We start from the raw sequence: 15,866 nt of genomic DNA on the forward strand, positions 1-15,866 counted from the left end.
ATCATATGCAGTTGAAAAACATAAAAAGACCGTGCCTCACGGTAGAAGGTTAGAACGGACACTAGAATGTACACTCTGGTCCCTACACATGCTCTGAGGCTTGTCTGTACCTGCACTCACACCCATGAATGTCCATATAGATATACGCAAATAGGCATACACAAATACACACACATGAAAGAAAAATAGGACTAGTCGGATAGCTTAATCAGAATAGTTCTTGACATGCAATTATGAGAACCTGGTTCTATGCCTATAACACACATGTAAAAATGTGGGCACTTTTAAAACCAACACTGAAATAGCAGAGACAAAGGATCACTGGGGCTTGCCTGCCATCTACCTTATTGTGCTTTTAGAGCTCCAGGTCAGTTAAAGACCTGTCTCAATAAAATCCAAGGTGGAAAGACACTGAAAAATAAAATTCTTCTCTATCACCAACAAATAAGCACACACAGAGACAGAGTCAGACACACACACACACACACACACACACACACACACACACACACACACCAGTGACAGCATTTATCAAATTTGAAGTGTCATCATCTGGGTCCAAATCCTGTAAATGTGTCTCAATCCTACCTAATATCTTATACATTCCCTATGTCCACATCAGCTTCTTCCCAACATCATCCAATCCAATAGTCTTCCTTCTGGAAAATTAAGAAGGCAAGGCTCACAGTTATGAGGCTTGCCCAGAGTGGCAAAGTTAGTAAGTTAAGTTATAGTGCTTACCTTCCTATGGTGCCTCTGACAGATGCCAAGACACATTAACTCTTAGACTTTGTTGAAAGCTAAGTGTCCTCTTTGTACCCTAAGCTATAAGATTGCCAGACCTCCCTCCTGATCCAGAAAACTAAAAGAAGCCACAGGGAAGAGAAGATTAAAGATAATTTTTAATAACATTTAAAGAATCCCCTTTTTCTGCTGAAGCAATCTAGAAAGTTATTACTAATATTTCAGTGGTTGTTAAGACATATTTCCTACTGCATTAAAGGCATAAAATTAAACATTTAAGTACAGCATCTAAGTACCACAATCATGGAAGAGCATGTGCAAGCATGAGGTGACCTACTAGGAATAAATATTTCCCTTTAATATACCCAAAGTAACTCTACATAGTAATGTTCATGTAACAGTCTCAGAGAAAATTATCCACACTAATCTTATTAGGAAGCATTCCTTTAAAAGGAATGAGTATACCTTAATTACACTTGCGATTAGGATTTAGTGTTGTGGAATATTTTGTTCATACTCTAGCACTCCTGAAACTGCTAATAAAGTTTACTTTGAATCAGAAGACATAGTTAGCTACTAGATGACCAAAATTAGTCATAGATATTTTGAGAACTGCAGACATATAGAGAGAGGTAGGAAATAGTATGGAAGGACTTGGAGAGATTCTAGGCATTTTGGATTGAGGAAGGAGAGGTGGTCACCAGCTGTTCCCCTGCCGATTCTCTAATCGGTCAAGGTCTTACCTTGATACCTGACTTGTGAGTTTTTATTGATAAAAGATTAAATAGATAAACCCTTAGATTTAGGAACATAATTTATGGGAAATTTAGTCTGATGCCCACAATATAGAGAATATTTCATAGAAATTTCTGGAAAACAAGAAAACCTGGCTGTGCAATGGAAAACAGATAAATGTCAAATGTTACTTCTTGATGCCTAATGATAGAGACTTGGGAGGAGATAATTGTCTCAGCACAAATCCCATAGTGTCTCCATGTGACTCACTTCAAATAAATGAAGCGCTACAGAAAAAGGATGGGAGAGAAGCATCTCTACCCTCCTCTCCTGTCCCTTCTCTCCTATTTCCTATTTTCTTTGATGCTGGTTGGGATGAAGATCACTGCAACAGCATTCAGATTAACAAGAAAAACAGAAGCAGGATCACTTGATGTAAGTTATACGTGCTCAGAGAAGCTTCAGACACAAAGACCTAAGACACAGGGGAACCATTTTTTTTTTTTCTGGACAGGAGGAAATGAAATGGGGGAATGAAAGCAGCATTGTGATGGGTCAGCAAATGCTAGGGTAACTTACCAAGGCCCGCTTGTTCATAGTCTTTACAGATCACCAGAAAACAGGAGGGCCCCTCTGGAGGGAGTGGCTTATGTCTACTTTGGGGTAGCTAGGTCAGATAATCCTTTTATGGCCTACTTCAAGGTAGGACGGTTGATCAAGGCTAGGGAGTGGTGAACCTTCCTTCTGCCACAGTTTTCTTAGCTTCTTTCATCTCCACTCCAACTATTCCAGGGGCTAAGAGGCCATCTTCCTGGGCAGCTTGTTCTAAGCACCATCAATAGTGACAGAATCCAACATACATACATAATACATGCATACATACATACATACATACATACATACATACATATTCCCTAGAGAATAAAGAAATGACATAAATAACGAACATATGTAAACAAACAAATGTGTAAGAAACAATGAAGACTTTCTTGACAGGAATCCAGCTAGGTGACAGGCCAGGGAGTATGATCTTCACCAGGGCAACTTGGGTGGGTTCAGGAAAGGGTTAAGTAGCTGAGAGAGGAGACAGAGATTGCTCCTCAACCCTGTAGGGTGTTCCTGATCACCATGCTGATCATCTGGTGCCTGGTAGTGTTCTACTTTTAAACTTGAGACAGAAACTAAATAATCAATTGCGAAGTAAAAGGTCACTTTTTACTTCAATATTTCCTTTTCCTTGTTACATGGGTCTTACTGAGTAAGCCAGGCCACCCATTGTGTTGCTAGGCAGAATCCAATGCCTCAGGGAAAAAAAATCCTGAAGTGCCATCATGTTCAAGAGGCTAACTCAGTGGTGTAGCCTCATTAACAATAATACCACTTGCTTCATGGGAAAAGACCATTAGTGACTTATTGCTATTACTACCTGGCATAAGACATAAGTGGTTTAGAACTCAGACATCAGACATAGCACAGAGAACCTCACACTTAGGCAAATTAAAATAAAAAAAAGTGGATAGGCCCCATGCTTTAGATAGTAGGCTGTCAACCCTCTGTTTAAAATGTGCAACTGTGTTGATTTCAAACCATGAAATGCTCCCAGCCTTCCAGTGGTACCACAGGATTCTGAAGGTGCAACTCTGCCCCCTAGGGAAGCTGCCTGTGCTGCAGGACTGGATTCAATGCATCCTGGTTACCTGGACAGCATCACTGAGTTATTTGTCACCAGAAGGTAACACAGCTGTGAAATAGCCTTCTTCTGAAAAGATCAGACCATGCATAATGATGAAGGCTCCTATCCCATCCATGGCATTATGAGTTAGGGAGTTAATGAGAACAACAGCTGAGATTCTTTGTGGAGGTGGCTGTGTTTTTTAGCTGACACCCAAATAAACTGTCATACAATGTACTGTAAACATCACATCACAGTTTGATAACCACAGAATAGACACTTCTATATAGAAGGACTTGTAGCAGAATAGTTAACTGAAGTTTACTATCTACTAAAGGTGGAGTGTATCTGGGATGTGAGTGTGTGTGTGTGTGTGTGTGTGTGTGTGTGTGTGTGTGATCATATGTGTGTGATGATGATTTTTATCCCTTAATTATATTTCACAAAGCTGTGACCATGCTGGAAACACTGAAATAATTTTCAAAACATAATATGCTTAATTTAAAGAAAAAAAAAGTTGCAATTGTTTACAGAAATCAGCTTAAGCTGAACAATGCTGGTTATGGTAAGTACAGTCAATGATTCATACATAGTGAGTGCTTCATATTATAAGTCAGTGCATCTTCAGCACCATTAAAACTAAGGAAACAGTACACCTGGTTTGGGTGAGAGGGATCATACAGCCGTTTGAATCTGAAACGCCATTGCTGTGGTCTTCAGCCCTGTTGGACTAAATGCTTATTTGTCTTCTTTAAACAATTACATTTTAAGAAAGTATCTCCATCTCCCAAATACTGTAACATCTCTATCACCCACATGAGAGAGCTATTAGCTGTCACTCCCATGTCATCCTTCCCCTGGCCTCTAGGAACTTCTAAGTTACTTTTATATCCCTATTCAAGTCCATTTGTATAACAAACAATTTAAATGTCATCTTTAAATTGTGAATAAAATCTTGAGAGCATATAATCTACCTGTTCACATAAAATTCGGCTGTTTATCAGACCATGTATTCTACCATATAACTATGCGTTCTTCCATGCATTAGCTCTACCTTTAGTACCTTCAATGGTTTCTGAAACTTCACCAAACACTAAACCAGTGCATGTTAAATTTACATTCGAATTCTAAGTTTTCAAACTCTAGTAGACAACTTTGAATATCTGTGTGTTGTATTTCAATGATCAATGACACAGTAAAGACAGTGACATTGATCTGGCATCTGTCTATTTAAATGCTTAACATGGCAATGGAGAGGGGACATGGAATGTCCCTCAGCCGTTTTCCATGTCATGTGTTTGGAGAAACTGGGGTCATTCTTTTGGTCATTAGGAATTTGCTGGATTTCCCTTTGAGACAGTCACTCCCCATTAAACTTTCAAGATATCCTATTTCTAAAAGTCCCACTGCAGCATGTTCTTCACTGGATCCACATACAAACAAAATTCAGAAAGGAGCCACATTCATTTGCTGTGATTTAGTCCCAAGTTACCCTGCCAGTCAAGGCAAGGCCTAACACCCGAAAGCCTTATTTTACCACATGTTGCACCAGCAGCATCGGCAGCACAATGTGGCTTACTTCTGATTTCCACCACCACAAATCCAGCCTTCTCTGTCACTTAATATTGCACCCAACCACACAGGAATTCACCTGGACTCTTGCTTCTTAACTAGTAGAACTTTCTAGTTTTTTCCATTTTCTGTGATTAGAGGCTGACATAACAAATCCTCCCTTCCTCTCTAGCACACTTCAAAACCATTTTGAACTCCATTCATCCCATTAAGATTCAACTTTGGCATTTAGTTGCTAGGGAGAAGAGAAATGCGTCCACACTAAGAGAAAACAGGCTGAGGGATCAGGTAGGAAGGCAAGCACCTGACACAAAGCAGATGTCTCCACACTGAAAAAGGAACAAGTAAAGTTAAATTGTGTGCAGAACTAAAGCTTTACCAGGTGCTTTAGTCTATACAGGACCCATAAAATCCACAGGAAGTTGATGTCCCCTGCTTTGTCCTGTTTTAGGATTCCTTGATTTAGTTTCTGTTTTAGCATTTGCACAGTAATAATTTTACGACAAAGGGTAAATGTCTTGTAAACTAATGGGAAACATACTGTTTGGCACAGTTTATAATGTCAGGATTTATGGCTCTAACACTGAGGGTCTCTCTGACCTCGAAGATAACATAATGAAACAGCAATGTGCTTCAAATGGCTCATTGTGATTTTTTTATTAGTTCCTATAATCGTCCCTTCTTAATTTGTGTGCACATAATAAGCACTCACCTTCACAGTCTGTCCAGCCTCAGGACCATCCTAAAAGAAGGAGAAAGAAAGAGAAAGCATTGGGTTGAGAACTGACTGATGATATCGCCCCGTTATTCAGAAATATTGTTCATTAATAATTTAGAGCCAATTTCATTGTGTGTTAATTTGTAGTAATCTCATGGGACCCATTCATTTTGAACGTGTGGGACTAGACAGGTCTCCATTTCCTTCTGAGTGAGGAGTTTTGTATAAGATGATATGAATTATCCAGCAAGACACTCCTTTCTATTTTTTCATGCTCTTTGCTTTCAGCTGTGGTTTTAATCACATTAAAGGTACAGCTGAAAATGTTTGGGGAGGCAAAGTACCACAGTTTGGTTATCTTTAGATCAGAAGTCATTTAATTAATGATACCTGACTAAATTTCTCCTCTAGAAATCAACTAAGAAGATCAGGCATTTAGATGGGCACAGTTCTTTCAAGTGCTTGTGACCTTGAGGCAGAAAAGTAGAAGTGATTGTTGTGGGTGGATCCTTATCCATGTGCCTATTTTCCCTCCCAGCTTCTCATGGACAGCAAGATCATTCTGGATCGGCATTGGCACAGTGGAAAAGGAGCACATAGGCTCACTCTCCATGCACAGTAGAAAGGGGAAGTGGATGCTCCAAGGAGAAGAAGTTGGAAAACTTCTGTGTAATAAAAAATTCAATGTAGAATAAGCAGTCTGTGGATTTGGCTAAATACATCTCTCTGTGACTAGTGGGAAGGATGCCAATATGCATGTGACCTACAACTGCTTCTCTGCTAATATGGGGTGGGATACAGAGCCCCACATAGGTTTGAGAAGAGAGGGAAGAAATACACCTAACAATCTATATACTCACCTGCATGGAGAATGTGATGGAGGTCCCCTGGAAATGCTTCTCCACTACTGTCCCCACTCTCTGGGTCACTTGGAACAAATCAGCTACTTCATCAGGACGTAGGTCACGGAAACGCTCCACTGGCCTCAAGGGGCATACAAGGACATCTGTGGTAAGGTGGGTTAAGGAAAGTTTGACTTGTTTGGGTAGTATTCTTAGAGAGTAGTTATTCATTGATAGGGAATGTCCTTCTGTATATATATTTCTCTTATTGGTAGATGAATAAAATACTTTTTGGCCAATAGAGGCAGGAAGATAGGTGGGACTAGGAAATGAGGAGAATTCTGGGAGAGTTAGACAGAGAAAGGCTGGAAAAGGATGCCATGTAGAGACCAGGAAGATAGGATTCATCTGGTGTCCTCTGGTAATATAAAGCCATGCAGAAATACATAGATCAGTGTTATGGGTTAATAATTAAGCAAGAGATAGCCAGTAAGAAGTCCTAGCCATATAATTAATATGTCATCTTTGTGTGTTTATTTGGGACTGAAGTGGTGGTAGGACCTGGTGGGACAGAAAACTCCTACAATAATACACAGCACTGAGACCTTTTGATCCAGGGACTTAACTCTTGAAGACTAAGAAATGAACAAAGAAATACGTAGCAACCAAAAGCTTTAAAATATGATTAGTTTACTTCACGGGAGATGCCTTGGCACAAAGGATTTAAGAAAAGACATAGTAATGTGCACAGTGATACCATTACTCTCTGCTATAATTCAGAAGGAGGCAGGATCTCTTCTGGGCCACTATCACCTGACCCCCATTCTGAGGCAGCTAAAGACATTGAAGCAGAAGAGGAACTGGAATATCTAGGTGTTTCTGCTGGTTAGAAATCATGATTACACTGTCGAGTTTCCTTCTAGAGAAAAGATATAAACCCAACAAACGTCTGAAAGCGGACTATTTTAAAGAGCTGCAGAAACTCAGAAAAGGTACAGTGGGCCTCATCTGTAATTACCCATGTGTCACATGGGTATGCATTTCATAACATGGGTTCCCTGAATTTGTTTCTCATAGTCCAAGACATTTCCAGTTAAATATTTAAAGAAAAGAATCATCTCTTGTATATAAGAAGTTTATGTAATAAATTCTACAAGTTAGACAGGACAAGACATGTATATTTCTGGTCTGAGAAAATACCCAGGTCTAGAGAAAAATGATTAAAGTTCATCATTTATTGATTGCAAACTTACAGTTATGATTACATTCATATTTCACATCTTTTTGTGCTTGAAGCTATGGTGTATGCATTTGCACCCACATATGTACTGATACAGAGATTTGCCCTTATGTGATATATACTTTAATGCTTCTTGATGTGTGAAGTAGGTATATCTCAATAAGTAAGCTAAAACTATTTTTTCAGAAATTCATATAATACAGATAACCTAAGGAGCATCATTGTTTAGCATAGACTTACATAACATTATCCTAAAATGTGGGAAAAATTATCTAACTTGCAAAGTTCATTTAAAAAAAAAACATGCTGAAAATTAAATGTAATTAATTGAAGGCTATAAGTGAAAGTCCGAGTGGCTACATTGGAATGCTTTCCAGCTGTAGTAAATGAGAAATTAGTGTCAAATCCATTATACATGGGGATTGTCTATGTGTATAAGCATACAGCATTTATTATTTGTTCAGTTTCCAGATACTTGCCAGTGAAAACAAAACTGTTAAATTTTCTTTAAATTTACCACCCCACCCCTTCTTCTTGTTTTAAGAAATGGTGCTTCTGCCTGGAGCAGAGCAGCACGGGATCTAATAAAACCACAATCCAGCAATTGCAAGTCTCACCAGAATACAAAGCACTTTAACCCATCACACTGTTGGACTCAAGGCCTAGAAGATGTAGACAGAGCTCAGCTTGGCCCTATGTTTATATGACATAGGGGAGAAAGAGGTAAACAGATGAAATAGGCTATAGTCTGGGAATTCAGATCAACAATAAACTAGAAAATGGGGTGTTTGTTTAGTCTGAGTTCATTTTTCAAGAGGAAAAGGGTGGCTCCATTCACAGAGCATCTGATACTAACAAAGATAATTACCCTTCTCTGGCAAGGCTGTTTGATTATCATGGGTCAATGAAACACTTAAAAATGAAGAATTTGCTTTGTTTTTCTTTTAGCAGATTGCCAGCCTCTATTCCCACAGGGTTCTTTCCTTTTTTGGTAAGAGGGACGATTTCCCATCTTCTTCCTACTTTTTTCCAACATATTATTTTTATTGTTTATTTGAGGATTTCATGAAATATGACCTTATCACACTTCTATCCCATTTCTCCCAGGTTCACACCTCAAAAACCAAGCAAGCAAGCAAGCAAACAAACAAACAAACAAGGTACACCAAGTGCAATTTGTGTTGCCCGTACACTCATTGGAGCTTGGTCATCCCCTTAAACACAGTGGAGTCCTTTCCCATTCCCCTGTCAGAAGCCATTAGTTAATAGCAAAGAGCTATGTGTCAGCATCTTTATCCCAAGTTTAAGGACCCTCTTGAAAGCTTCCTGTCCAGGCTGTTTCTTTGTTTTTGTGTATGTGTGTGTGTGTGTGTGTGTGTGTGTGTGCGGAGGTGGTTATTGCAGAACCTTTCCATGTCTCTCATTCTCAACTGTAAGTCTGGAGTCATCAAAACCACTACAGCAGAAGCTTCCCTGCCCATAACAGCTGGAGACATCACAGATCATTGACTTGCACATGGGTTCCCAAGATTGCAGAGACAATGAACATCCACAGGGTATTCAGAGGCATCATTTACCATGGACCTCACTGTGGCTTCTGGCAGCAGCACAGACATCAACATGACCCCAGCACAGATCAGTCTCTGGTGGCTCTACAGACTTCAGATGTCCACATGTCCTCTAGTGGTAGTATGGTCAATGAACATCAACATGTTCTCAGGCAGCACAGAGCATGAACACCAACATGGTCTCCAGTGGCAACAAGAACCATGGTCATCAACAAGGTCTCACATGGTAGCTTGGACCACTGGCATCAACAAGGCTTCTTAAAGCATCTCAGACTATGGACACAAATATGGCCTCACGGGGCAGCACAGACAACATACATCCCGAGGCAGTATTGGCCATGGACTTCCATGTTGCCTCTGGACCATGCACACCAGCATGGCTGTAGTGTGGCAGCAGATCAGACTATGGAGGTTTTTGTGGATGCCCAATCTAGAAAATGAACCATTGTCCATTTTGGATGACCTTCCATTGCTTAGAGCCAGGGCAATATTCAGGCCAAAAAAACTAGATTTTTTTTTTAATTCTTCAGATCACATCCATGTACAAAGCCCTCTGAGCAGCACCCACATGTTCCCACTCCTCTTGGGAGTAAGTTAAATGTCACATTCCAGAATGTCAACAGACCCTGAGGAGCATTTACCAGAGAAGCAACCATTCTTGTTGATTTTCTGTGAGTTTCTTTCTCAGGAACAAAGACTGGAACTCTTCAAGAGCTGTTCAGATTGTCTCTTCTCTCCTCACCATTCATAGCTCTTTGTTCTTCTCCACAGATGAGCAGATCCAGCTGAGCACTGTAGACCTGGGTGGTTCCAGGGCTGCCGGGCTGCAGTTCCTGCCACCACACTGCTGACTGATGACTTTCCAGGCTCCTCTCAGCAGCAACTGTGCCTTAGGAGAGTTTGCAAGTTCCCCAATACCTGACTGAGTTATTCCACAGCCAGTTCTGGACCACAAGGTTCCCTGAAGGCCAACAGGAAATTCGCCTCCCTATTTTAATTTACACTTTCATAAGTCTGTTCATCACAATACAAGATGACAACCACACAGTTTCCAGCAATTGCTGTGGTAGGCCATGTCTGCCTGAAGCACCTAGCTAGGGAAGGGTTGGCATCTCACATAAGCTACTCTCTGTGGAAATTGGTGGGATAGAGCTGTAATATCAGTAGCACACATTAGGTTTTCCTTGTTGATGCCACAAAAACAAAAACAAAACAAAACAAAACAAAAAACAGAATTCATCAGTTTTGCTTCTTAGGTGCTAACATATAAGACAATGTTTAATAGTAAAAGTGGAGGGGATTAAATGAAATTACTCAAGCTTTTCTTCTGTATAACCTACCTCAGGTCATGCAGCATACACGTGCACTACTTTCAGACTATTAATAATAGTAACATAAGTCATGATCAAATTAAGTGGATTTAATGCAATCTCACTGTGAGGAAGACCCTTTGCTTCAGGTGTACAACACTGTTGCACATTTGTGTGTATGTTTATGTATAGAACTGTGTATGTATAATCCCTGTAGCCAATCATTTGCTAGTGAGTCACCTTATTGGCATACAACATACATTAGTATACAGCCTGTAATAAGATGGAATAAAATGAACTCTCTAAGGGGCTTCCATTAGTGGATGCTCATGTGACCATTAACTTGGCTGGAAGGCAGATGACTGACCAGACAGGCAAGCTGCACAGTGTTTTTCTGAGGCTCTAAATCTGCCAGACATCATGTAAGTGGCTGAGCTGGCCAGTGGTAGAGACCCTAAATGATCCTCTCCCTGTGCCACTTGGTGATCTATCCAAGGCTCAAAGAACAAGAGTTGGCCCCTTGCTCCATTTTCAGGCCTAAAGCCCAACTGTGTGCACAAATAACTAGCATTCATGTTTATTAAAATAATAAACAAACTCCCTCCACTCCCAGTCCCTGGCAACATTGATGGACAGGAGTGAATTTCCAGCTGGCTTCATCAAGGGCTGCCCTGGGTGATCTTTGTCTACCTGCAGAACCGCCCTTTCCCAGTCCTTCCTTAAACATTATGGGCACCCATCTTTCTTTTGATCCTCAAACATACTAAGCTTGTTCCCAATTTGGAGGAGCTTTCTTCCAACTATTTCCTGTCTAAATTTTAATTCATGACTGCTTCCTTCTCCTCATTCAAATTTCAATTCCACAGTTATTTACTCAAAGAATTCTATGATAAACATTTTATATTACTATCTTATTGTTCTACTTAAATTTGTCTTATGGCCCTGGTCACCAGCAGTTATAGCTCTTGACTGGTGACCACTTACCCAGATGAGTAAGTCTCGCAGGAAGAGTGACTTGGTTTCGATTATTGTTCGTTGGTGCCTAGAACTCCAGACACATTCAGTAATGTTGGAATGCATAAATAAATGATAATCATGTACTCATATCAGCCACCTCTGAGTTCTAAGCGCTTGACTAACTAAAGGCAATATTAATGTAATATCTAGGCTTATATAAGAGAGGGATAATACATTGACTTTTCCTCTTTAAATCAAGGAGATTTGTTTTTAACAAAAATCATAGTTAGAACTGATGTTTACTAGTAATTCAGAAATGTAAACATATTTTTATGTAAGATAGTGTTATATGAGCCCAAAAGAAATATAATGTTGACAGTAAGATTATTTTAATAACCTCTTAGAATTAAGCAAAAAAGTTTTCCAGAAGTGGTTTGTTTCTATTTGGAGTCTCAGATAATCTATATCTATATCCCTAAAGTGTTTGAGGCCTATGAGACCATCTATAACACTTGAAAAAAATAAATGTACTTTATATATTCATGTAATTAACATTGTGCCCCAGTTACACATGTGCACTATTAAGCTCTGGACATAACATAAAAGCATATGAAATTTCTGTTGTCTTTGCTCTAGCCCAGAAGACAAGGCAGGAGCAGAACACCTCAGTAAAGAAGGAAGCACAGATATAAGCACAGAGTGGTTCAGAACAATAGAGAAGAACCCCATTCCACAGGGCAAGAATTGCAAGTGGTTAAGCATATCTCCTGTGTAATGAGAGTATCCTATGGCTAGCTGCAAAAATAAGCAGGTCCATTAAGGTCTTAAAGCAAGATGGTAGCCTAGCTCTATAAAGGATCAGATTATAAATGTTCTAGGCTTGGTAGTTCATATGTTGAAGAAACCATAATCAATTAAAAAAACTAATAGGTATAGTACCATTCCAGTAAATATTGTTTACAGAAAGAGGAGGCAAGCCATTTTTGGCACACTGATTAGAGTGTCATCCCCTGGTTCAGAAAGATGACATCTACAAGAAGTAACAAAACATACATACAACCTCTCCCCTAAACAAACAAACAACAAACAAACAAACAAGACATAAAGAACTGGGAAAACTGAGAGCCTATTCTTTGTTTTCCATGGTTGAAGGCCAAACTCCAAACAAACAACAACAACAATAACAAAAAAAATGTATTATATAGTAGTTCAGTAGGGAAACCATTGCAATATCTTCAAGTTTCACTATTTCCTGCTTGCAAGGACATTGTCAGCACTTCAAACTTAGCTAAAATTATGATCAGAAAATGTGTTATAGTGTCATAGAGATAGATCATGGTCATTTCTTTCCAATACAGCTGAGGAGTTTCTGGCCTTCCTGCTTAGATGAAAAAGTATGTGATCTGTGCACATTTCCAGTTACAAATTAGTCTACAAGCCAGGCCATGATCCTCAAAAAAAAAAAAAAGCACAATATTGCCAGATGATGGCAGGCATCATTTCTACAGGCTTCTCCCAGGATGCACCTCTGGGAAAGAAAATCAAGATTGAAAAGCAACAGACACCTCTTGTGATTCTGATGACAGTTATATGCCAGTTATTTTAAGATAGCAACACAGATGCAGAATGATACCATCTAGGACCTTGCTAACCTGTGGACTTTATACCATACCTTATCTAAAAGGGCACCAGTCTTCTGGGTTCTGTTTGCTTAGTGTTAATACCCCATTATAGTTTCTTAGCCAGCAAGCATGTAACTCTTTCCAAGCCCAAACTGAAAAATGGTAGCACAAATAGTGGGATGAGATTTGTGCTCTCCCTATGAACTGGAGTAGAAAGGTTTATTTGCTAAGAATGTGTTTCAGGGAAGGTGGTGTCAATGATTACACCTCAGGTCAGCTTGGATCTTCTAGTTGGTCAACATTCCTCACAAACAAGAAAAAAAATCATATCTTAGAGCATATGATATTTCAGCTTGACTTCACAATCAAAGAATACTTCCTACTGGGGATTGAGTGTAAACCATTCATCCATCCCAAACCCATAGCCTCCTCTCTGCCCAAGGCTTGTGCTAGAACTCTGGATGTCAAGATGGCTAGGTGGTTTTGAAGACTTTGCAATCTAGTACCCGAAGCTGTCATAGGCTATGAGCAGATCACTGCAACCAAGACACAAACACAAAGCTATGGAACATGGAGGAGGTTGAACCTAGCCATGTTTGAGACATTAAACTTCTCCATTAGCTTTCTAAAAATACTGCTCCTCCAAAATCATAGGAAAGTTGTCTTTGAAGACAACCTAATAATTTAAATATAACTTCAAAGAAAGAGGTAGGGCATTCCTCCTGAAGGCAGAACCACTGCCCTACTTCTTTCTGTATTCCTATCTACTTAACCTTTCCAATGAACCCATGAAATACTATTATAACTCCCATTTTCAAGTGATAAAATTATGGCTTACTGAAAAGAAACTTACCAAGGTAGTACAACCAAAATAAGATTAAAAGTAGAGTTGATTCCCAACTCTGTATAACTCTACAGACCATGTCAGTAAGAGTAGTGTTCCATGTTTCAGGTTTGGACCTGACCTTTATTAAAAGGACAGCTTATATCCCCAGAATTCCTCTGCTTATAAAAGAGGAAAACATGATCCAAGGGAGATATTGTGCACAACTGCACAGTCTAGAGGAACACTTAGTGTCAAATGAAGAACAGTTGAGACGGATAATTCCACATTGCAAAGAAACGTTTTTGCTGGGTAGTAACACCCTTGTCCTAACAAATAATTACAATAGTCTAAGTACCTTCTTGCAGCAGTGGTTGAACTGATGGACATAACTTTGGTTTTTTTTTTTTTTTTTTTTTTTTTTTTTTACAGGTGACTTTGGCTCTTCCTAAGGAAGATTAGATGCTATAGTCAATATCAGTGAGTAGGGTTATCTCAAAATATATGTCTTTGCTTTTTGGACATCTAATTATTGACAATCAATGGCTTTTTCACATCATTTATGTCCTGAGAGACCACCAGAAAACTTGTCTTGCCTCTTCTTACTCATTTCCATGCCTAGCCCCAGCCATAAAGTGACTTTCTTCACACTGAAACACTGTGACCACATGACAAACCCTGTGTTAAATTCACATGTAAATATTAGCAGCAGATTCAGAATACACATGCACACACACACACACACACACACACACACACACACACACACAATGAATGGAATCTTTCTACTAGTCAAGTACTTAAAGTTGGTATAGTTAGCTATCTGTAAACATGAAATTCAGAATCTCATATTGTGTAGGTATCTTTTTCCAGTGTGACTTTGGCCCTCTTCACATCTGACCTTGAAAAATCTCCTCTCTGGGATCTCCCCCTGCCCTGAGATGTGAGAAACTGTCATCATGTGACTTTCTAGGTTAAATCCGAAGGAATCCTGACAGTAATGATTTTTGCCCTTTGTGGTAGGTTGAGACCAACATATTATTAATGAGATCAGCTAATTTACTACATAATAATAGGGAACATGGCATCTCAGTTGACAACTGACAACAATTATTATGGCCTACCATATTCATTCTAGCCCCAAGATAGCCATAAGTGACTTTAACTTTCCATGCCTATTTTCAGCTACTGCATGACAGACCACCTATAAAGGGGTTAATGTCAAATCATATCCATGTATTTGGCATCACGACTCTATGTGGGTTTTGCCTTAAGTCTATCCTGAACTCATTTATGTAGCTATTTCACTTGGAAGATAGGCTGAGATTGGGGCTTTTCCTTTGATTCTTCATCCCAATCTAGACTTAGAGTTTTTAATGTTTTCTAGGGTTAAATTATTTCACATTCTATTGGAAAAGGAAACTAAAAGCCAGACAGGGTAATATAGAGAAATAAAATCAGTCTTCTCAAAGAAGTGGAAATATCACATTGAAGTTCAGCATGGGCTTGAGAAAACATGTTGCATTGCGGTCTCTGTTACAATAATCTACCACAGTCAGTGTTGCTGAAAATTATTTCTATGAATTTTATAAAAATGAATGATTACCCTGCATCCAAAATGTCTTAGTAACAATAAACAGTCAAGACAGGACAACATGAAATATTATTTTCATAATATCTGGTATTGTTAGATTATAACATGGGGTTAAAAGCAGTGGCTGGAGATGATTTACTAGGTAAAGCAAGATCCAGTCAAGCATGAAGACCTGCAGTGGATTCCCACAACCTACATAGAACTGGATAAGGTAGCATGTGTCTGTAATTCCAGTATTTCATCAGAGAAACAGGCGGTGGAGACAGGAGAATTCCTGGAACCTCAAAGGCCTCCTAGCATGTTGTTGACACTGGTGGGATAGCAAGAGGCCCGATCTCAAATAATGTGGAAGGAACTTTCATTTCCACATGTGTCCCTACACACACACACACACACACACAGAGAGAGAGAGAGAGAGAGAGAGAGAGAGAGAGAGAGAGAGAGAGAGAGATGAAGATTAAAAAATAAA

At 39.4% G+C, this 15,866-nt stretch overlaps 1 protein-coding gene across 1 annotated transcript in view; it reads right to left on the reverse strand.

The window, feature by feature from the left end:
- The window catches only part of Fhit (fragile histidine triad diadenosine triphosphatase), an 810,295-nt gene that overhangs the window by 267,918 nt on the left and 526,511 nt on the right, over window positions 1–15,866 (reverse strand). Inside the window, exons 3-4 of the mRNA XM_051206707.1 lie at window positions 6,302–6,447; window positions 5,436–5,465 (exon numbers count right to left, since the gene is read on the reverse strand). Of these exons, the coding sequence (XP_051062664.1) occupies window positions 5,436–5,465; window positions 6,302–6,447 (176 nt within the window). The remainder of the gene's footprint in view (window positions 1–5,435; window positions 5,466–6,301; window positions 6,448–15,866) is intronic.

The sequence above is a fragment of the Phodopus roborovskii genome, unplaced genomic scaffold (assembly GCF_943737965.1).
Source record: "Phodopus roborovskii unplaced genomic scaffold, PHOROB, whole genome shotgun sequence".
In the NCBI taxonomy this organism is placed as follows: Eukaryota; Metazoa; Chordata; class Mammalia; order Rodentia; family Cricetidae; genus Phodopus; species Phodopus roborovskii.